Genomic DNA, 23402 nt, shown 5'->3' with positions numbered 1-23402 from the left:
GGAAACACATCCTTTGAGAGACTAATCCTCTTAACACACCATGTCACTCTGCAGTTCACCAAGCTTCCATGGCTCCTGAGTCCAGACTCAAAGCCCAAAGGCCTCCTTTGAATGGCTCATGGCTCACGGTGTAGTTGTCAGGAGCACAGACTCTAGAGTCAGATGGACCTGGATCTAAATTCTATGTCTTGTCCTCTCCAGCTGTTTGTCTTTGGGCAAGTTCTTTCTGCCTCAGTTTGACCATTTATGTTGAGGCTAAGATTTCCTATGCCTTCATTCCCTCATCTCTGTAATAACATAAACCTAATTTCTGCCTCCCAAGGTTTCTGTGAGGATTAAACGAGGTGACTAGAAAGTTTCTGTCAGTGCATGGGACATTAAGTGCTCCCGTATGTTAGCTATCATCATCACCATCATCATCACCTCTCCCAGGCCCTTCTAATTGTGCTTCCACTTACATTTTGAATTTTACATCACATTTTCCTAATGTTTCCTTTAATTTTTTCTTCTCTGCATCTTTCCTCATGCTGTTCCTCTTTTCCGGAATGCACTTGCTTTCCCAAATCTACATATGTGAATTCTTCCTTTCTTTTGCATCCTGCTCAAACACTGCTTTCTCAATCCCCTAATCCTGAAATGGCAACTATTCTCTTTTTTCCAATGCCTGTGGTGGTTGTACTGTATGCTCCTACCTTTCCCTTGAATACTAAATAGTCATCAGAACTTAGTCATTATTAGTATAAATAAATAAATGGATTATGCAAAGTCTGGAAACTGAGGCAGAAGGGTTTTGCCCTGAGTGAAAGGAAGGTTTCACTTGCAGGAAGGCCAGAAGACTTTCAAATAGGAAGCTTGTGAGATCAATTTTTGGGTGCAGTGTGAAACAGCCATTACTCAATGAGGAGGAACCAGCAGGAGAGACCAGAAACCCTCTGCTTTCTTCAATCCCCCCCTTACTTTGAGGAACTCCCTCTCAAACAGCAGCCACCATGAGGATTATACCCATAGAAGGGCTTTTTCAGGACACCTGTACAGCATGCTAAAGCTTGTGGCCTGGAAGTATCAAACCTACTTCCCAGAATCCAGAAAAAAAAAATGTAACATTGATTATGGAGAATCACCTCTGGGGTTGGCAGAAACACCCATGCTCTTAAAGGACTCTGTCTCAGAAATCTGAGCTCAGAGTTCTGCCATTTGCTAGCTGCATGACCTTGGGCCAATGACTACATCTCTCAGAACCTCAATTTTCGTATCTATGGTGCAATGGGGATAATAATGTTATGTACTTCATAAGATTAAGTAAATTGAAAACAAGAAAGCTAGTAGAATAGTGCCAGACACATAGTAAACTTTCAGTCAATGTGAGGTGTATGCCATACCAAATACCTTGCACTGGCAAAGAAGCAAAGGTAAGAAGGCACACTTCTTCAAAGAAGGCATGTAATGGCCAACAGACACATGAAAAAAATGCTCCACATCACTTGGCATCATGGAAATACAAATCAATACCACAATGAGATACCACCTCGCACCAGTCAGAATGGCTAAAATTAACAAAACAGGGAACAGCAAGTGTTGGTAAAGAAGTGGAGAAAAGGGAACCCTCTTACACTGTTGGTGGGAATGGAAGCTGGTACAGCCACTCTGGAAAACAGTATGGAGGTTCCTCAAGGAGGTAAAAATAGAACTAACAGAGCTATCCTACAACCCAACAATTGCACTGCTGGGTCTTTACCTGCCCCCCAGTGTTCATAGCAGCAGTGTCCACAATAGCCAAACTGTGGAAGGAGCCACGATGTCCTTCAACAGACGAATGATGGATAAAGAAGACGGGGTTCATATATACAATGGAATACGACTCAGCCATCAGAAAGGATGAATACCCACTATTTACATCAATATGGATGGAACTGGAGGGTATTATGCTAAGTGAAATAAGTCAATCAGAGAAAGGCAATTATCATACGGTTTCATTCATATGTGGAATAAAAGTAATAGAACAGAGGATCTTAGGGGAAGGGAGGGAAAACTGAAGGGGAAGAAATCAGAGTGGGAGATAAACTATGAGAGACTCTTGACTCCAGGAAATAGACTGAGGAGATTGCAGAAAGGGAGGTGGGTGAGGGGATGGTGTAACTGGGTGATTGGCATTAAGGACAGTACGTGATGTAATGAGAACTGGGTGTTATGCATGACTAACACATCAAAAACTAATAATGTACTATATGTTGGCAAATTGAATTTAAATAAATTTTTTTAAAAGGCATAACAGCATCAATCTGGAGATGATTCTTGAGGACAGGCATCATACTGGTCACTATGGGAGGGATGAGCAGGGTTACAAGGAGACAAATGATATATGTACAAAAGACTGATTAATAATGCACGAGTGAAGCCCCTACCTGAAGTAGGCAGAAAAATGACCTCCATCTTCCCCCCAGAGATATCTCTGCTCTGAGAATTTGGGGAACCTGTAAATATGTTATATCAATGGCAAGAGGGATTAAGGTTACAGATAGAATATACATTGCTAATCCACTGACCTTGGAGAGATTAACTTGGATTACTTATTTGGACCCAATGTAATCACAAGCATTCTTAAATGTGGAAGGTGGAGGCAGAAGAGTCAGTGTCAGAGGGTGATGTGTGAAAGACTTGACCGGTTACTGCTGGTTTTGAAGGCGGAAGGGGCCATAAACCAAGAAATGTAAGCAATCTCTAGAAGGTGGAAAGGCAAGAAAATCTTCTCCCATAGAACCTCCCGGGAGCAACACAGCCCCACCAACACATTGATTTTAGCTCAAGGAGATTCATTTCGAACTGACCTGTGGTAGTATAAGATGATACATGTGTGTTGTTTTAGACCAATGTGTTTCTGGTGATTTGTTACTGCAGCAGGAGGAAACCGAGACACCATTTATGTCTCAAAGATGAAACAAAGCTGCATTGGGTAATGGGGTCCTCTGTCATTTAACTATAAATCAGAAGAGAATCATTTAATTCAATCCACAGTGATTGAATACCTACTATGTACGAGGCAAAGTATCAGGTACCAAACATTCATGAATTTGACAGTTACTAGGCGTCTACTTAGGTGTCAGTTTGGCACATTTAATAAGCAGCTACTAAATGCCCCGTAATATTTATAAAACCCTTGCCATGTATCAGACATTCTTATTTAATCCTCATGACATGATGACGTAGGCATTAGTAACACCACCGTTTTACCATTAAAGAAACTGAAGTTTGAAGAAGCTAAGTAGTCTGTACAAGGTCACTTAACCAATATATTGTAGCATCAGGATTTGAGCCTTTGGTTATATTTTTAATCACTAACACTACTGTCTGCTAAGTTCTGGAAACAGAAGGACAGAAGAGACTCACTGCCTGCCTTCAGTGAGCTCTGACTTGCATGGCGGGAAAAAGCTGAGCTGAGCTTGGTGGAGGAGCCGGTGGGGGGTGATGAGGGAGGTGGGTGCTGAGTGGAGGTGGGGTGGTTCCTGTATATCCTGACGGCCACTTCTCCAACTTACCCGATTTCCAGGTCTGTCTGTCCTACAGAAAGTCCTGGACACAGCTGCCGAGAAGAACTGGCAGGTGACAGCGGTCAACATTTTGACCACCACAGAAGAGGGATACCGGATGCTCTTTCAGGACCTGGAAAAGAAAAAGGAGCGGCTTGTGGTGGTGGACTGTGAATCAGAACGCCTCAACGCCATCTTGGGCCAGGTAGTGCATTCAGCAAAGGCTCAGACTGGGTGAGGGGAGTGGTTCAAGAGCAAGCTGGACAGCCCTTTGCCCTAGGTGTCACAGAAAGAGCGCCTGACGAGATCGGAAAGTGACTTCTTCCCCACCTTCTGTAATTTATACATTTTAGTTCTGAATTTTTATAAAATAGCACAAACAATGGGAGACTGGACCTAGAGCTTCCCATGGTTCTCAGATCAGCTGACCAAAAACTGACCTCCAGGGTTTCCCTCTATGGTGAAAAAGCAGATTGCACTGCATTTTAGAGTCTGTGAAGCACTATCACATGGGGAACACAGACTGCTAGAGCCAGATTCCTAGGTTCAGCTCTGGGTTCAGTCACTCACTGGTCTGGCAGTCGGCATCTCATCCATCTGGCTCACTGCCCTGGTTTGAGTGCAGGGATGCAGCAGGCACCTCTCTGCTGTTTCCTTGAATACACTCATGTGTCTGAGAAATCCACCAATTGTACATTCTGTGAAAGGGCACTGTGACTCCAACAGTTTTTAGCCAGGCCTCTAAGCCATGGTTCTTCCCATTCTCAGAATGAGAGTATGTAGCCACTACACAAGCGGCAGGCCTTTCTTGATCTCTTGTCTTTTGGATAAACTTACACTTGTGTATCCAGGTGAACTAGCAAGGAGTAGATTTGGCGATCATTCTCTAACAGGGCTGTAAAATTACAGATGGCAGTTTTAGGTACTTGACAATGTGACAAAGCTTGTTGATGGCCTTTCAAGACCCTGGGATCCCCATCAGGAATCTTACCACTAACTCGGCAACTATGCAGAGGCCTCAGCAACAGAAAAGGGGAGATTCTGAAAATCGAGGATTTAGTTTAAGGCATTACGTATGTGTTCTACTCCACTGAGTATGGATCCGGTCTCCCCTCTTGGAAAAAGAATCCAGGGGCGCCTGGAAGTGGGTTAAGCCTCTGCCTTCGGCTCAGGTCATGATCTCAGGGTCCTGGGATCAAGCCCCACATCAGGCTCTCTGCTCAGCAGGGAGCCTGCTTCCCCCTCTCTCTCTGCCTGTTTCTCTGCCTACTTGTGATCTCTCTCTCTCTCTGCCAAATAAATAAATAAAATCTTAAAAAAAAAAAAAAGAGAAACCAGCAAAAATTGTTTCCATGAGATGGGCATTCCCTGGGCTGGACTCAAGGGATTTGAATGCTAGTTAAACAAGGCAGTATCAGGTAATGGTTAAACACAGAGACCCTGCAGCCAGAGTAGCTGCAAGTTAAACCCCAGCTCTAGTCTTTACTACCTCCATGACCTTGGGCCAGGTTTTTCATCTTTCTATATCTCAGATTCTTGATCTGTGAAATGGGCATAGTAATAATACAGCTTTTTTCAGAGGGCTCGTGTGAGAGTTAGAAGAATCTATTCTTGTAAAGCACTTAGAACTGAGCCTGCCCCACAGAAAGTGATCTGTATAATAAGGCTTTGCCCAGTTCTGCTATTTCTAGCACCACCTAGTACTACCTTCTTGAGTCACTTCCTTCTTTGGGCATAAGTGTCCTCATCTGTAAAATAGGAATGATGGCTCCTGTTCTACAGAGCTGAGAAAAACACTGGATGAGATAGCAGTTGGAAAAAGTACTGAATGATAATTAGATATTCTTAATAGACTGATGATTTGTCCTCTGTTGTTCTGTAATAAAGACGGTAGCCAGTGCTACCATTTTCTGAGCACCTGCCATGTACCAGACACCATGCCAAGTCCTTCCCATGCATCATGCTACCTCATCTTCACGTCTACTCTATAAAACCACTTCTATCACTTCCCCTAATTTATAAATGAAGAAGCAAGGGACCATACTTGCCTGGGAATTCACAGCTAGCATATAAGAAAAGCAGGAAGTCAAAGTCATCTTAGTCTGGCTGCGGAGCCCAACCTTCCCCAAAATGTAACTTTTCAGTCTCTGCTGTCTCTAGCCACCTCCTCTGCCAAAAGACAAACTTATGTTTTGTAAGGAAGTGATTTGTTTTTATGGGCATTTTAGATGGTAGTATATTAACTCTTTTAACTGTTGAATTCTTCTATTCTGAAAAGCAAGGCCAAAGAGCTGAATGGATCTTACAGATCACTTGATCTGCATTCACAATTTACAGGTGGGATAACTGATGGTCCCATTGGCTGATTTGCCTTCAGTTCAGAAAACTAGTTGGTAACAGTGATGGGTCTTGAATTTCCATCTAATGGCTTAGAGTCTGACATCCTGACATCATTTTAAACAACTGAACACTCGAATTGGGATCTTTTCAGTCTAATACAAACATCCTGCCTGACCTAAGGAGGAAGATAGTGATTCTCAATTCCAGGTATGGAATTGCCTGTCTCTGTCTCCAGTCCCTCAATCAGAATACCGGCATTATGAGATACAAGGATTTTTTATTTATGTTCTTCTTTGTGGTATCCACAGTGCCTTGAACAGTGCTGGGTACCTTGTAGGTATTCAATAAATATTCTCTGAGTGCCTGGAAAGAATAGGGAATCAATGAAGGCTCTAGGAAAGATCCCAAATGTGAGATAGGTCTGAATATGTACAGGTAGTCATTGGCTGGATAAGAGCCATTAAGCTGGAAAGAAGGGCATGGAGGGCAGCCCAGAGGGCATGTGAGGGCTGGGGTTCATAGACTGACCTAGCAAGGCAGGTGGAAGATGCTATGTGTCTACTGGGAGACAGTGACAGTCACATGATTGAGTCTATTCTTGGAAACCGCTCTAAAGCGTTTGGGGTTTATTCCATAGACAGTGGAGTCAGTAAAGGTTTGTGAGCAAGGAATAGGGTTTTTAGAATATAATGCTTTGTCAATATATTAGACACCAAATTATATAGCACAGTCATTAAGTTCAGAATGAGTTAGAGATGAGAGAGACCAGGATTAGGCTATCACCCTGCTTTACTGCCTTCATAGTGATTCCCACTTGCTGAAATCTGGCTCATTTATCTGTTTATATATTTACCATCTGTCTCCCTACTAAAACGTCAGTTCAGTTTAGGGAGGGCACAAGGACCCTGCCTCACAGGGCCACAGGCTGTCCCCAGCACACAGCACAGTGCTCAGCATATCATCCCTGTTCAGTAAGTATCTGCTGGCTGCATTAATGAATCAGAGAAGGTTTTACAGAGTAGCTGGGATCTGAGCTCAGCCATAAAGGTTATGAATAATCAGAGAGAATGCGAAAGGACATTCCAGACGCAAAGATTATGAATTAAGGCAGTCCAGTGGAAATGAGCTTTGAAGGAATAGGGTGAGCAAAGCTACGGGCTCCACGTGAAATTGTACATTGCCTTTATAACACCCCTCTCAGTATGTAACCCGGGGGCATTCACCTCTCCATCTAGTGTGGGTCTTACCGCAGTAAAGTGGGACTCCAGGGAGGCAAGGACCATTTATGTCTCTGTTCCCACTCTATCCACAGCATAGTGCTTGGTACAGAATAAGCACTTAATTAATGTTTGTGAAAGGAGGGAAGAGAGGGCAGTGGGTTGGTAGGTGAAAAGAATGGGTGGGAAGGTTGGCATTATGTTAAACTTTATGCAACTGCTAATTTTTATCAACCCAAAGTCATCAATTGTCATCTGTTTCTTATGTTTCTATCTGTAATTTTAACTTGCAGAGACTATTCTTATCCATTGCCTAAATGTGGCAGGTTTTGAAAGATCTCTTATTTGCTATTTTGTGTTTATTAGAAGCTGTATAGGTTTTTGGTAAAGGTGTCTTATTATTGAAAGGGCAGCAAACCATTTGACAAGAAGATGGAAAAGTAATGAAGAATTATTAATAAAACTATCATCCCAATAGTATTTGAGCTCTGTGGCCTGGAATTTCACAATCTAACCACTGTTTCAGAACATTCATTGTGTGTGCTTGCATTTAATTATTCCCTACATAAAAAAAATATGTGAGCCGCTATGCACATACATCCAATTAAGTAGATGTCTAAATGTGGATTTTAATAACCTTGAAAATTTATTCAGTTAGACAAGAAGCCCAAGTGCTTCTCATATGTTTTATGCCTTCTTGTAAGAGTGCAGGAGAGGCACTGAGCAGAATGTACTAACCCCAATTTCATGATTAAAAAATGAAGAAATAGATCAAGTTAACTTGCAGGCTGAGCTAGGGCTATGCTCTTATCTGTTCCTTGGGTGGCGTGTCTGGCTGCCTGAGCAAACCCCTGGATAATTCATCCCACAAATATTTTTCCTGCCCACAGTGATTACAAAAGTCTGCACAATGAGGATGGAGGAGTTTGGGGGGACCCTGGCTCTTACTGATTAATCATAACTGGGTTACATACAGAGACTCACAACAGTCAGGTTCCTGTCTTTGCACTGCTGCAGGATCTGGGAAAGTCATTTCCCCTCTCTAGACCTGAACTTCCCTGTACAGTGGAAGACTGGACCATCTGATCCTGACATGCCCTTCCAACTTCTGGGTTGAGTGGTCAGTTAATTCCTGGGTATCCAACTAGGGAAGAAGTCACAATATTCAGGGAAAGAAGGAACTGGATCTGAATATGGTTCATGCAAGGAGTTGAAGGTCAAGAACCTACCCATCTGACCATCCACCCACATCCATCCATCCATCCATCCATCCATCCATCCATCCAAGCAGCAGGTAATGTCATGACAGTGGCAGTGAATTCAACACAGCTTCAGATTCACACCAGGAAAGAATCTCCATCCCAGGAAAGGCTTTATGGATGAAGAAGTGAAATGAGCATTTCATCTGAATTTGGGGGGGTTATGATAACACTCCTCTACATGTAGTATCAGACAAAACTGATTTCAAATCCTGCATCTACCACTTAATAGCTGGGTAACCTTAGGGAGTTTATTTAATCTCTCCATGCCATTTAATCTCTCCTCGTCATCATAAAATGAGGGTATCCATAATGCCACCAATATTGTACTTGGAATACTTAGGATAGAACAGGATACACTGTAAGCACTCACTGTTAGTTGCTACTATTATTGCCATTATAGCTTTAATTGCAAATCTGATTGATGAGTCCCTTCCCGTTGTGTTTTGTAGATCATAAAGCTGGAGAAGAACGGCATCGGCTACCACTACATCCTTGCGAATCTGGTGAGTACCATGCACTGCTGGTGTTCAGCTTATGCACCTTTGCACATACAGGCCCTACCTTGTTTCTGCGGCCCCCAGCTAATGGGAACTGCCTGGGTGGGAGGGGCAACTCAGAGCTGCAATGCTAAGCTTGCCTGTTCCTCTCCACATCCCCATTTGTCAAACCATGGCACACTGTGATAACCCTCTCATCTTCCTTAGAAGAGAGGGTCATCACAAGGGCAGGTTGAACCAGCTCTGCCCCTTGACAGTAAGGACAAAACCGGCCCATCTTTGAAGAGATACAAGGTGTTTCCACCCCACTGTTTTTGAGCCTGTATTTTGACACCAGTCGCAGTTTTACTGTTTCTAAGTACAAACACTGGAATCACAATGATACTGGTATTGACAGCTCTTTAACCAGAAAGCAATTTTACAACATGAACAATATTATGTCAATTTAGTTTTTATTCATTTTTCTATGTGGTATAAATTAACCCTGTCTTCTTAAAAAATTTTGTTTTCATTTTAATGTATTCTAGCTCTTTTTATTGGACACAATCATTTTCAGTGTTGTGAAGATTTGAGTCATCAAATAATTTTTATTCATATTAAATTTTACCTAATAACATGTGCCATTAGGAGTCTTCTTTTGTGGCCATAATTTCTGGCAATTCTATTTTTCCTGGGTCATGTTTTGACCATCTACCTTTTTTATCATGAAGTTTGATTCTTCCAGAATTTTATCCAAAGCTAAATGTAATTTTATCTTGCCGTTAGTCCCACTGTTTACATTTTTTAAAGAGCCTCATGGTGATGTAATTCACATACCATACTGTTCATCCACATAAAGTGTCCAATTCATTGCTTTTTAATATATTCACAGAATTATGAAACCATCCCCACAATCTAACTTTAGAATTTTTTCGTCATCCCAGAAAAGAAACCCCATACCCAGCAGCACTCACTCCCCATTGCTCTCTAAACTCCTGCCCCCAGCCCTAGGCAACTAGCAATCTAATTTGTAAGTATTTGCCTATTCTGGACACTGCATGTAGGCAGAATCATACAATCTGTGCTTCTTTGTGACTGGCTTCTTTCACTTAGCATCATATTTTCAAAGTGCCTCCATACTGTAGCACGCATGGTACTTTACTCCTTTTCATTGCCAAATAATATTCTCTTCTATGGCTATACTGCATTTTGTTTATCCATTCATTGGTTGATGAACATTTGGGTGGTTTTCACTCTTTACCTATTATAAATAAGCTGCTATGAACATTTAGGTACATACCTTTCTCTTGAGTACAAACCTAGGAGTGGAATTTCTGGGTTATAGGCTCACTCTGTGTTTAACATCTTGAAGAAATGCAAAATTACTTTCCAAAGTGGTAATATCTCCCAACAAATCAATAATAAGTTTTGATATTGATTAAAATATTTTAATCAATAACACATTTTGCCAGTGTGACAGTTTGGGCAGTTAACAGTTTTCCCCAATGGTAGCTTTTCCTACAAAGTGTGCTTGTTATCCTGGCTTGTCTTTATAATTTTGTTTGCATGAAAATGTGATTTTTAAATTTTTATTTATAACAAAGTGTATCATGTTAGTTTTAGGCATGTTATTTGGTGTTGATTATTTTCATGAGTAGTAGTAATAATTAATAGAATTAAAAATTGCTATTTTCTACTTACTTTTAGAACAAAGGTCATTAGTAGAACAATGGTCTACTAGATCTGGCTGTATGTAAAGGTCAAAATTGCAAGACTGAAACAAGGGACCAAACATCCTGTCTAATCCTTAATTCCTATTTCCCTTTCTGACCCCATCTCCATTCTTAAACAAGTCCCTGCCTAAACCCTTCCCTTCAAAACTTCATTGCCTTGACTGTCCCAATATTTCAAGCTCAGGACCAGAGAAGGGCTCATTGAAATAGGTTAATTTAGACCCAGATGTTAATAGCTAAATATGTTACATTTCTCAAAGGTATTTGCCTTTTAAATGGTGGGTAGCTCTCCAGAGACTTTCAGGGAACAAGAGCCTCACCCTAAAAAAAAAAAAAAAAAATTGCATAGACAGAATTTTTGACTTTATAATAAAGCAGATTCAACATCCCTCAAGTCCCAGCTCCCTAGTGCTGGAAGGGACTTCAGAAATCAGTATCTTGTAAGTCTCCTTTGCTTGTAGAGAACTAAAACCAGCAAGGTGGTGTGGCCTGGGCATGCAGCAAGTCAGGGATGGAGCTAGGCCTAGCATCAAGGTGAGCAGGCAGCATCCAACGCCATATGCAGTGCTCCAGCACTCCTCTCCGTACAGACTGTGCGAGCACCCTGCTGCTGGAGAATACACAGAACAACAGCGGGGGCATGCATAATCACCTCTCTAGGGTAAGATAGAAATTACGTATCAGTGGCCTTGGAGCCACCGAAAGACCCCAGATAATTAAATTGCCAGCCTCCATCTGTTGCCAAGTGACCCCTTGGTCACTGCATCACCGAGTCAGCCCCTTGGGCTTCTGTATCCTTCTGATCTGCATTCTTCTTCTTCTGACCTAATGAGCTCTCAAATCCTTACAACTGCCAGCTAATAGGATGCAAATTGCATATACCATCCAAATACAAAAGACTTGCATGTTCCAATAGATTAGTTGATAATTAGGCTTCAAATTACTAATTAATTCAGTTCGAAACATAGGCGAGTATGTGGTGTGTGTTTTTCTTCCCCCTTCAGAGAAATAACGCAATTTATAAGATGATAATTTTTAGAAATTCCACCACATAATTAGCCTGCTGCTGCATGGAACTGACCCCCTCCTTCAGAGTGTTTGTGATTAGGGTATAATTACAGAGTTAGAAACCAAGGAAGCTTTTGAAAGGTTTAACAAAAGGAGGGAGCTACACTTTTATTTCACAGTTCTCTCTGCACAAGAGAAATGGAGTGCATGAGCTCTGAAGTAGCCAACAGCATTTTTCTAAACGATCACTTTGGAGAATTCAGATAGCCAGCTTTGGGGGACTGCTGAAAGAGAGGAAGGAAGGAGACTGTGGGTCGAGAGGAGAGCTTTAGGGACAGGGAGTAAAAACAACCATGAACCTTCCCTGCCCCCCACCCACTCTTTTTGTCCAGACACCACCCTTAGCTAGCTCTGTGATCTTGGACAACTCTCCAGGCCTCAGTCTCCTTATCTGTCAACTGGGAATGACAGTGATCTGCATGATTATACTGTCACAGGGAAGATCAAAGATGTTGCTGGATGTCACCCTGTTTTGAAGGTTAAACACTGCTCTGCATAGGTGGGGGGATTCTTACCACATACACTTAATCTACTCATCTGTGCCTCCCGTATTCTGGGTGTACATGTATATAAACACACATACATATATATGCATATTCATGTATCCCTATCTTATATACAATAGGATAGATGTATATTTATATTTCTAGAGCACTGGTAAGTCCATACAATGTACTTGAACCTTGCAGAAATTGGAGAACTCTACCATTCTTTCTTTTTTTATTTTTAAAGAGAGAGAGAGCATGAGCGGTGGTGGGAGACGGGGGGGCAGGTGGGGGGGAAGACAGTCAGAAGGAGAGAGAGAATCCCAAGGGGGCTCCACGCCCAGCACAGAGCCCAGTGCAGGGCTCGATCTCACAACCCCAAGACCATGACCCAAGCCAAAATCAAGAGCCGGATGCTCCACCAACTGAGCCACCCAGGCACCCAATACCATTATTTCTTTTTTTTTTTTTTTTTTATTTTCAGCATAAGAGTATTCATTGTTTTTTCACCACACCCAGTGCTCCATGCAATCTGTGCCCTCCCTAATACCCACCACCTGGTTCCCCCAGCCTCCCACCCCCCGCCCCTTCAAAACCCTCAGGTTGTTTTTCAGAGTCTGTAGTCTCTCATGGTTCATGAGAGAATACCATTATTTCTTAAAGAAGCACCTAGGCCCTGGAACCCACCAGAGGACCAGGCTATCCTAGCCATTCTCCTCCAAACCCCAGTACTGACTCCATGTTCATTCCTGGCTCTGACATTGTGATCAAAGCAGACATCTACCAGTCAGGGCCCTCCAGAATTATAGCTCTTATCTTTGTGACACATCAACAGCATATCTTAGACCAAACTAGTGTTTCTCAAAACAGAGGGCCTGTGGACCACCCCCCCACCCTGGACAATGCATCTGCAGAGTCAGTTTGGGAAACACTGAGCTAATTGTGTCACTGGAATTATAAAAATGAGTAATCACATCCCAAAACAAATGACCAGATTATTAATACTGATGATTAGAGTTTTACTGAAACAAAAAAGCACATTTTAAAATGCTTATAGAGAATTAGCAGACCTCTGAGAATTTACAAAGGGTCCAGCAGACGCCAGTTTGAGAAACACTGAAGGTGTTGATTCTTTTTCAGTATGGACCATTTGGTACCTCCTTGAGGATTAATAACAGTAAAAGTAACAGCAATCCTCCCATTTTCACAACTGTTATAGTTTATGTGCATTTTCTCAAGAATCACACCACTGGCTTTTGAGAATCACAATACTTCAGTGAAGTCAGCAAGGTGGAATTCATCATCCCCATTTTACAGATGTGGGAACCAAGGCTCAGAGCCATAATCTGAGCTGCAGAGAAGGAAGGCAAGCACCTAGTCAATATAGTTGGGCTCTCGGGAATCTGACAAAAACCTAGTAATGTGGGCATAAAAATAGGGCTATCAGCCTAACCTGATGCCAACCCTCTGGGAGCCACTGACCAAGAATTTCTTAAAGCCCTCATGGATAACAGTGTCAGTAATTACAACGGCAGTAACTACTACAGTTCACTTAATCATTGCTACATTCCAGGAATACTTTAAATACTTAAATGCCTATCTATTAAACCCTACCACAGTCCTTGATAATATTATCCCCACTTTTCAGATGAAGAAACAGGTTCAGAAAGATTAGTGAATTTTCCAAAGTCGCCAAGTTGATACAGTGATGGAGCTGGGCTTCCCCTCCAGGACCATGGGACTCCAAAGGACACATGCCTAGGATGTGCCTTGTGACCGCTGAGTGTGGGGAAGTGGAGGAAGGAGTAAGGGTTTGGGGGACTGAAGGGGGTGGTTCTTGGCAGGAAGGCTTGAGTTTAAACCTCGCCTGCAGTAGGCCTGGAACTTAAACTTAGGCTCTCAAACTCCTATTGGATACCTTTTTAGTTATACACTGATGGAATTTCATTATAATTTCAGGGGATAAGGAAGCTGAGGGAGAGACATTGAGGTCAGGTCACCCCAGGTCTCACTAGGGTATCTGGGGATCAGAACAGTTAGCCATTTCCACCATGTGGTTGTATAATAACTCCCGTAAAGAGTTAAGAGTTGGAAGGTTTGGTCCGGAGAACAGTAAACAGTACAGAGCCCCCAGCTCTGTACTGCTGCCCTCTGCTCTGTCAGTCCTGAGAAGAAGCTGTTCTCTAGTCTGCTTCTCTCCTCTGCTGAGAAATGTCTCCACCTTCTGTACGGTCACCCTTGCCCACTGTCTCCTGCTGCTTGCTTCCCACTGTCTCCGAGCCACACCCGGCATGCCTGATTTCCATAACCTCTGGTTAGGTAGGTGGTACTGTGGTTGGAAAGGGTGGTTGAAGGTCAAACAGACCTGGGTTTATATTCTGGCTTTATATCTATTAGCTGTGTGACATTAGTCAAGTTATCTACTCGCTCTGAACTTTCATTGCCTCATCTGTAAAAGAGGGAATAATGTGATATTATCTACCTCCTTATTGGTATTATGACAATTAAGCAAGACAGTATGTTATAAAGGGTGTATAATAAATATTTGGCCCAAATAGGCACTCAATAAATATTAGTAATTGCCACCATAATAATCATCATACCATCATCATCATTATCATTAGTGGAAAAAGAAAAGACATTTAACATCTGGGGACACGCTACTATCTTTGAGACCCTCTCCCAAACTAAATCCCATCCACAACTGCCTCACAGTTATATAATGTCTTCCTCCCTGTTTGTCTTTAAGCTCCTAGAGGAAGAAACAGGTCTGCCTTATTCACTGATGAATTCCTAGGGCCCGGTAGAGGGAATTACATGTACCAGGTGGTCTTTAAAAAATCACTAAATGTGGGGCGCCTGGGTGGCTCAGTAGGTTAAAGCTTCTGCCTTCAGCTCAGGTCATGATCTCAGGGTCCTGAGATCGAGCCCCGAATCGGGCTGTGTGCTCAGCAGGGAGCCTGCTTCCTCCTCTCTTTCTGCCTGCCTCTCTGCCTACTTGTGATCTCTGTCTGTCAAATAAATAAATAAAATCTTTAAAAAATAAAATAAAAAATCACTAAAGGAATGAATGAGGGAAATGACCCCTCAGGAAATAAACAATCATCACATGCACTTACAGGCAAAATCCTTAACTGCAAAATGCTGAGAGCAGCAGAGGCAGTAGGAATAGGAACATAGTTAGGAATATGCACATGAGTAGAGAAAGATGGGCCTAAGGGGGTTTTTAATCCACTTCCAATAAAAGGCAAGAATCTCTTCTGCACCAACCCAGCGGAAGCACATCCATCTGGTTCCTGCTTGAATGATACCCAGTGATGGGGAGCTCACTGCCTTGAGCAGCCCTTTCTCTCCTCGAAGGGCTCTGAGGTTTCTAGTCTTGCTCGAGGAGGGCCCAGGCTGCCCCGTGCTACCCTCTCTGCATTTGTGGCACCACCTGCTCTCTCAGAAGCCTTGCAGAACACACCTGCTGCCCTTCCACAAAGCAACCTTCATGTGCTTGGAAACACCTACGCTGCTTGTCTCCTCCGTGCTGCTCTGTGCCCTCAGTACCTTCTCACAGTGTGTGCCTCCAGGGTGGACCGAGCACGTCCTCCAGCCTAGCACAGCTTCCCATACGAGAAGAATCACACAGCTTGACTTCTGCCCTGGGAGCAACGAGGCCTTGTCTTCTAGCTAGACTGGAACATGGAACTGAAGTTCTAAAGAATGAGAGAGCCTGGGTGGCTCAGTTGGTTAAGTGTCCGACTCTTAGGTCAGCTCAGGTCTCGATTTTGGGGTCGTGAGGTCAAGCCCCACGTTGGGATCCACACTGGGCTTAGAACCTATTTAAAAAAAAATGCTGGAGAAAAAAATCGCACAGTGGGGGTTGGAATCCAAGCCTCCCTAAATAGCAGTTGGGCTGACGGAGTACGGCAGTCAGCGGCTAGAGAGGCCACTGGAGGCTTCAGGGTGTCTGGGAAGGAGACAGTGGATCCACATGCCAGTGGTCCTGTGGAGAGCATGCCTTTGCCCTGGTTTGAAGAGGCCAAGAGAGCTAGCGCTGAAGGGTCCCTAGGAGCTCGTCTCACCCAGTGCCTCATTTTATAAATGGGCACATAGGCCCAGAGAGGGGACACGACCTGTTTGAGGTCAATGAGAAGTTAAACAGCAGAGCTGGGCCGGGGATTTAGAACAATTGTTTGCTCTGTTCTTTATGCTTCATTCCCCCCACTGCTGCCTCTCAGTTTCCACAGTGTGCCTCTGTGCGCACGCGTGTGTGTGTGTGTGTGTGTGTGTGTGTGTGTGTGTGTAAGAGAAAGAATCGAGCAGAAACATGGAGACCAAGGAAGAGGCTCAGAAGTGCTCCTTCCTGCCTCCCCAGTCCCATCAGAGTCTCTCTTCACTGATGCGACCCCCTGCAGCTTCCCTTTGTCCCCTCCACTCACCCTTTCCTCCCTCAGCTGCTCTCCTGTCATTCTCATATAACACTGAGAACACATGGGTTACTTTATGATCACCAGGGCTGACACTGCAGACGCCTCTGGAAGCAAAGAGGAAGCAGGTGGGTCGAAAGCCAAATCCCAGATCCCAGAGGATCCTCCCTCGCTCGGTGGTCCCAGCATTCCATTAGGCAAGGCCTAGTGTGTTTTTCTTCACACTTGTGCCCCATGGTCTAGAATAATCTAGAGACCTCTGAGAGTTTCTGTGCCCCTCCAAGAAAGGTGAGATTATATGCCCACTTTGTGAGTTGAGAGAAAGAGGTTCAAGTTGCTGAAGGAGCTTTTCCAAGGTCAGGGAGCTAAAGCTAGAATTTGAACTCAGATCTCTCTAATTCTGAAGATTAGGTTTGTTCTCCACTGGGCCACTGGCAAAACTGACACTCCTTTCCTTCTGAAACTGCCTGGATTTGAATTTTCAGTCACCCACTTACTAGCTGTGATTCTGAGCAAGTCACTTCACCTCTCTGTACCTCAGTTTCCTTATCTGTAGGTGGGGACATGAATACGCACTTCACAAGGTAAAGATAAAATGAGCTATTTTATGTCAAGTTTTAGAACAATGAGTGCAGCAGAAGCCTGGGGTCTCATCCCAACTCTGCCACTGACTCATTACCATTTGCAAAAAAAGACATATATATATATATTTTTTTTTTGAGAGTCTCAATTTGTTGGAGATTTGGTACGATGTTTTTAAAAGGAATACATTGTCAAGAGGACTTGTGCAGATCTGTAATTTAGGGTTCTAGTTTTCCTGCCTCTCTCTGAAAGTCCAGGAATATCAACACAAAATTCCTAAGCCACACTGGCTCTTCATAAGGGAGATACTACTGCATTCATCTCGAGCACTCAGTGTTTGTAGGGTTGGCTCTTGCAAACCGTGCATGCCTTGGCTGATCTGGAATAGTCCTTCCCAAGCTGAGCTAACAGATATTCCAGATGTGCAAGACAGTGTCTGCAAATGCTCTTCAGAGCGTGGAACCCCTCACTACCGCCGGCTCGGAAACAGAAAGGACAGAACCCTCAGTATCAACTGAGGCGGGAAGTCGGGGTACTGTGTAAATAGAAGGGTTCCATCTTCACTTCTGACTTGTCCCTGTTTTTAAAACAGAAAAGCAGATAATATAAGGGGAGGAAGGACCGTGGAGCCCCGTGAGCTGTGGGGCTCTAGGTGAGTACTTGCTATGTGCCAGGCATCATTCTAAGAACCCAACACATGTTACTATAGTTAGTCCTCGCCGCAGTCAGAGGATGGAGATAAATAATCCTTATTTTGCCGTGAAGGATACTAAGGCCCAGAAAGGTTAAAAGCTTGCCTGTGGCCACACAGCTAGGAGGTAGAAGAGCTGAGATTTGAATCCAGGCTGGTGTGTAACATGTGCTTCCTCTGGGTCACCGTCCTTTGTCCTCTGAATCTGAACCTCAGAGCATGCGTGTTTTCTGCTCAGAGGGTTATTCCTCGTACTTTTCACCTGACCAAATGTCCTCGCTCAGGCTTCACTGCTTCTGCTGGAGGGGGGGGGGGGAGCTTCCCTGAGCTCCAATGTCAGGTGTTTTCATTAGCTGCTCTACTATTACTTGGGTACCACTGGCCTTTCTCACTAACCCTAAGTAACTGGAAAGCAGGGAGCACACCTGTGATTCTGTTTCATCCCTTCGTGTAATATGTGCCTCGAAATATGAAGTACTCACAGATGAATGAAAGCATGAATGAATGAACTAGAATATTCCTTTCCCCCATTCCCAGTAGATTTCAAATTTATCCTGTGTTTGGACTTTCATTCATTTTTCACCAAGCATTCAATAGATACCCACTGTATTGGGACCTTATAAACCCTTAAGCTGGCATTTCATCAAAAAGTGGGTTTTCTGTAGCCTTTGCTTGATCATCCCTGAACAGGAAGGTTTGGATCAATGTAAAAGGAAGATGTGGTTGGTTTCAAGTCAGTCAAGAACTCCAGGCCCCACATACACAAGGCTGAATTTTGAATTGACCTTTGGCTCTTTGGCCCTGGCCAGGTGTCACCTCTGACTGCAGCCAGTTACAACACAATTAACAGAAAGGGAAGCTCCGAGTGACTAACCAATCCCAGGCCAGACAATGTGCTTCTTTGCCCATGCATCAACAGCCCAGTCTGGGGCCCTCGATTTTCTGCCACCAAGTGTCAGCATTTTATCTTAAACCCCCAGACTGAGAGAAATTGGTCTGTGAGGCCCTGACTGGCTGTGACAGTGTTTTGGCAACAAAGGACACCTGTAGGGGCAGTAGGTGTGTTTCTGTGTTGGCAGATATCCAAGCGTACAGGTACCTGCCTCCCGGGTTTCAAATGCACTTTTGCATTTGAAACTTAGTGTTAACTAAGTTAATGTTAACTAAGTTAACACTAGTGTTTGTTTTTCAATACAGATAGTGTTTTAGCTGATTTAAACACAGCTACAATGTCTTATTGACTTTGCAGGAATCAGATAAGCCCACATGTTGTCAGGGATTATGTACGGTGAGGACACATTTAAGGTTTGGTTGGTTAAAGTGACTAAAATGAGAAAATGTGAAGACCCTTATGCAGAGATATGGTGATTTGAGGACACAAGTGAGTCCTCAGCTCAGGAATATTCCCTGAATTCACATATATCCATATTCATGTGCACACACCTATATGATCACAGAATTGTAGATCAAAGCCACAAGAGCCTTTAAGAGAGAAATCAACTGGCTCAGAAGTTTCCAAACTTTTTAGTTAAAAGGTCTATTTTCAAATGGAATCTTGGGGAGAACTCCAGCATGTAAAACAGAAAACAGAGCTGCTTTGGTAGAGGGAAGGTAGGGATCTAGGACCCCATTCTTGTGCCTTCCTCCTACCCCAACATGGTAACCTCTAAAACGCTTGCGACCTGGGAACATAGTTGGAATGATCATTGGTCTAGCCAATGCCCTTCTTTTGCAGATCAATAAACTAGTGCTGGGAAAGACTGAGACCACTGCCCAAGGGCAAACAGCTCCTATGGTTCAAAGACAGGAAAGAACTTGTATGGCTGTCCCTGAAACTGTTTTCTTGACAATTCTTATTTATGAACTCATTCAGAATATACTACATGGAAAAAGTCAATGAAAATCCCTCTTCAGTGCAGAGGATAAAAGCTGGGAGGTGACAGGATGGAAACATATATGAGAATCATGAAAAGCGTGAGCAAAGACATTTGCTCTCTTTCCTCACTCCCCAGCATTAACTGAGCCATTCCCGTGCTCTAGGTGCTGTTATGGAAATGTTGGTGCCTGAGTCCCTGCCTCCTGGGAGCCCACAGTCTCTTAAGGCAGGTGGGAAGGACAACCACAGTCTCCGAGAGAGACGAGACAGGCCTCAGAGAGGTGGAGACAAAGACCTGTGGTTTGCATTCCATGCAGCAGGTCACGTTAAAGATGGTACCAAGGCAAACATCACCGTCTCCTGGAGACCTGTTAATCCTTCCTACAGTAGAGATATGGGTCCTTCCAGGTGCTTCATCGCAGGACAGGAGATGGAGGAGTCAGACTGACAGGACTAGCGGCTAGGAGGTGGGATGCACAGTGCTTGGAAAACAAGCCAAGAGTCTTGTTACTTGTTACGACTGTGGTCTCTGCCCATCATTAGCTGTGCGATATCCGGCAGATGCGATATCCGGCAGAAGCTACTCCATTCAGTTAAGCCTCAGTTTTCTCATTTGCAGAATAAGAATGATAATAGTAACTACCTGCTTCCCAGGACTGTTATGAGGGTCAAATAAGATAATACAAATAAAGCCCTTAGCACTGCGCCTACTGAAAGTACAGGCTTTGATACCACTTAGGCACCGTGGCAGTTGTCATTACATTTTAGCCAAAAATCTGTCTGCTGCGACTTCTGCTCATTCACAGCTACTGACCTGCCTTCTGGAGCCTCGGCAGATAAATCTTCCACCCCTTCCCCACGACAGCCCTTCTGGGATCTGAACACATCCTCCACTTACCCTCTCGGTTTCCAGTATTTTTCAGGTTGATTAGCCCCACTTTTTCCAGCATTTCTAATGTAACAAGACTTTTCAAACTGCACTTCCCTGTAACGATCCTCTCTCTGGAGCTGTCATCTAAGAATCTGACAAGTGGGGGAACCTGGCATGTTCAGCTTGCACCCATCTGAGTATAAAGTACAGGTTCTTTGATTTATTCTAACATTACCTCTTCTAGATTCCAAAGGGATGAGATGGAGGCAGCACTCTTTCCAGTGTCCCAGGGCTTGTTTAATAAACCTTCCTGGTCCTTTTCCTTTAACAATGCTGGATGCTCCCTCTTCCTTCTGATGGGTGTGGTGTCCATGCAAGCGGGAAAATGAGGGCTGAACAGCTTGTATGTGACTCCCTTGAAAGAATCCCCGAGAAAAAGGAAATCTGGCTTTGAAGATAAATCTTTTTATTCTCCAACAGAAGCATTCCTACACACCTGCCTTGTGTTCTCTCGGGTGTCTTGCCTGGCCCACTGCCTGGTTTTGAAGCAGTTCCAACAACACCTAACTTCTTTTGAGGCCATGACGACGATGATGGTGACGATAGTGAACATTCACTAAGCACTTACTATGTGCCAGACAGTTCTAGGTGCTTAAATGTATTCTTTTAAATCTTACACCACTTCTATGCTGCAGGGGTTATTATATCTGCATTTTGAAGACCAGAGAACTGAGCCTAGGAGAGGTTAAGTAACCAGGCAGCACGAATAATCAGTTCTTTTGTTTCCAGCCACACGTGGTAATTAATAGTCATAATGATAGCCCAGAGCCTCTTCATGATCCTGAAAGCATTTTGTAAATCTTCACAGCAACATGAAAGCATATCCAATGTAGTTATAGTGTTAAACATCTCTTTAGGATATCGTAATTATTTGAAATGGCTTTTAATTCTAATCCTTTGAAAATTGTAATTGATGTTAGAAGGAATGACTGTGTTAACTGCTTAATTGAGCACTTTTATTCCCATTCTATTTCAACGGCTGGTCAGCATTGCACAGCTCATACAATGACATGTAAGGGAGTCAGATCCCACCCCCAGCTAATCCCCTCACCAGCCATGGGGCCTTAGGCCTCTAGTGCCCTCTCTGGAGCTCACCTTCCCATCTGTACAAAGAGGGGTTTGGTCTGATCTCCAGCATCTTTGCATCAGGCATCAGTAAACTGTGGTCTGTGGGTCAGTTCCAACCGTCACCTCATTTTGTTTGGCTCATGAGCTAAGAATGGTTTTTACATTTTTAAATTATTGGAAAAAAATGAAAAGAATGATATTTCATGACTTGTGAAAATCATGAAATTCAAATTTCAGCGTCCATAAATAAATTTCGTTGGGACTCAGCCATGCTCATTCATTTACTATTGTCTATGGCTGCTTTCAAGCTATAATGGCAGAGTTGAATAATTACAGCAGAAACCATATGGCCTACAAGGCCAAAAATATTCACAATCTGGCCTTTTACAGAAAATATTTGCTGACCCCCTAGGATAGATGTGGGGTAGGTGGGCACTAATGGACTTTAGATAAATTAGAAGCTTGGGAAGCATCTAGCCAACCTTCAGAGATTGGTGTCAAGGAAATAAACCTAGGGTGTTCAACTACAAATATTCCTTTAAGACAGAAAGCTATACTGGAAGGCCCCTCTTCAGCGAAATGAGTCATTTATTCAGCGTTATTAGCTGTGGCATCCACACCGTCAGAAGTTCTTTGTCCCTCTCTGGGCAATCTGGCAACACCATCCGAAAGCTAAACTCCTGTGTTCCTCCACCAGCAAGGCAATGCAACATACTGACAAAGAAGACAGATTTTTATGGTTGGACCATGGTTTGAATTCTTGCTTGCTGTGTGATCTTGGAGGAGTTTCCAAAAGTCTCTGAACCACAGCTCTTCAACATAAAATTGGGATGGATACTCACTCAACTCATTTATGCAAATAAGCATCTGGTGCCTACTCTGCGTGTTCACCTTTCAGGGCTGTTTGGGGGATAAAATAAGATGATCTATATAAAGCATTTAACAGAATGCCTGGCTCAGGATAAGAACTTGGGAAATGTTTAAAATAAATCTAGGGGTGACTGTTGACTATTTCATTTTTCATTTTTCATTTTTAAATGACAGTAGACTCATCATTTTCAGAAGGTTGTTGAGATGAAGTTACATAATGCCTATGAAGTAGAACTTTGGCCATTATTGCTATTTTTGCTATTCTTATGAGAAATGCTTTTGAAGCTCTGTTTCGGTGGAGCATTGAACAGTGACCAGGTTCTTGATTTCCAGACCAGGAGATGACAAGGGAATCGGGCTCCCTTAACACATTGTAGCAAAGTTCCAATACATGGAACAACTTACCTTCCCTGTTCTGCCGCTGCCACTCCCTCCCCACCTTTCCATGGACTGACAGGTAATTCTTAACCATCAAGGTACATCAGAATTATCTGAGGAGATATTTTTATTTTTTAATAGTATAAAAAGAAACTTTATTCACATAGTAAAAAAAAAAAAATATTACAGAAGGGTATAAAATAAAATGCAAGTGCCCGTCCTCTTCAAACTTACACTTCTTAAAAATAACTATCTTTAATCTTTCCTGGGTTTGGTGATTCTGGTGGTTTCCTCCACATTCCTATATAATATGCCTAATTCTCTTTTTCTTGCTTGATCAATTTTAATCCCAGCTGTGACTCTCCATTAGAAAGATGATTAGTCATCTCATACTACTCTGCACATCCAGTCCTCAGTGTTTGTTACCTGTCCCATCATTTGGAATTATCCTCATGAGTACCTTTATAATTTAATACATTGAACCTT

At 43.2% G+C, this 23402-nt stretch overlaps 1 protein-coding gene across 5 annotated transcripts in view; it reads left to right on the top strand.

Annotated features, from left to right (window-relative positions):
* The window catches only part of GRIA1 (glutamate ionotropic receptor AMPA type subunit 1), a gene marked incomplete at both ends in the record, with an annotated part of 310204 nt that overhangs the window by 160167 nt on the left and 126635 nt on the right, over window positions 1-23402 (top strand). For 4 of the 5 annotated variants that reach the window (XM_080804641.1, XM_080804644.1, XM_080804643.1 and 1 more), the window contains 2 exons: window positions 3545-3729; window positions 8793-8846. In XM_080804641.1, coding sequence (XP_080660767.1) covers window positions 3545-3729; window positions 8793-8846 — 239 coding nt within the window. Of the gene's footprint in view, window positions 1-3544; window positions 3733-8792; window positions 8847-23402 lie in introns of all 5 variants that reach the window. The other variant, XM_080804640.1, reaches the window with a different exon arrangement.

The sequence above is a fragment of the Martes martes genome (assembly GCF_963455335.1).
Source record: "Martes martes genome assembly, chromosome: 5".
Classification (NCBI taxonomy): domain Eukaryota; kingdom Metazoa; phylum Chordata; class Mammalia; order Carnivora; family Mustelidae; genus Martes; species Martes martes.
The sequence above is the reverse complement of the archived record's forward strand: the minus strand, read 5'-3'. Positions and strand labels throughout refer to the sequence as shown.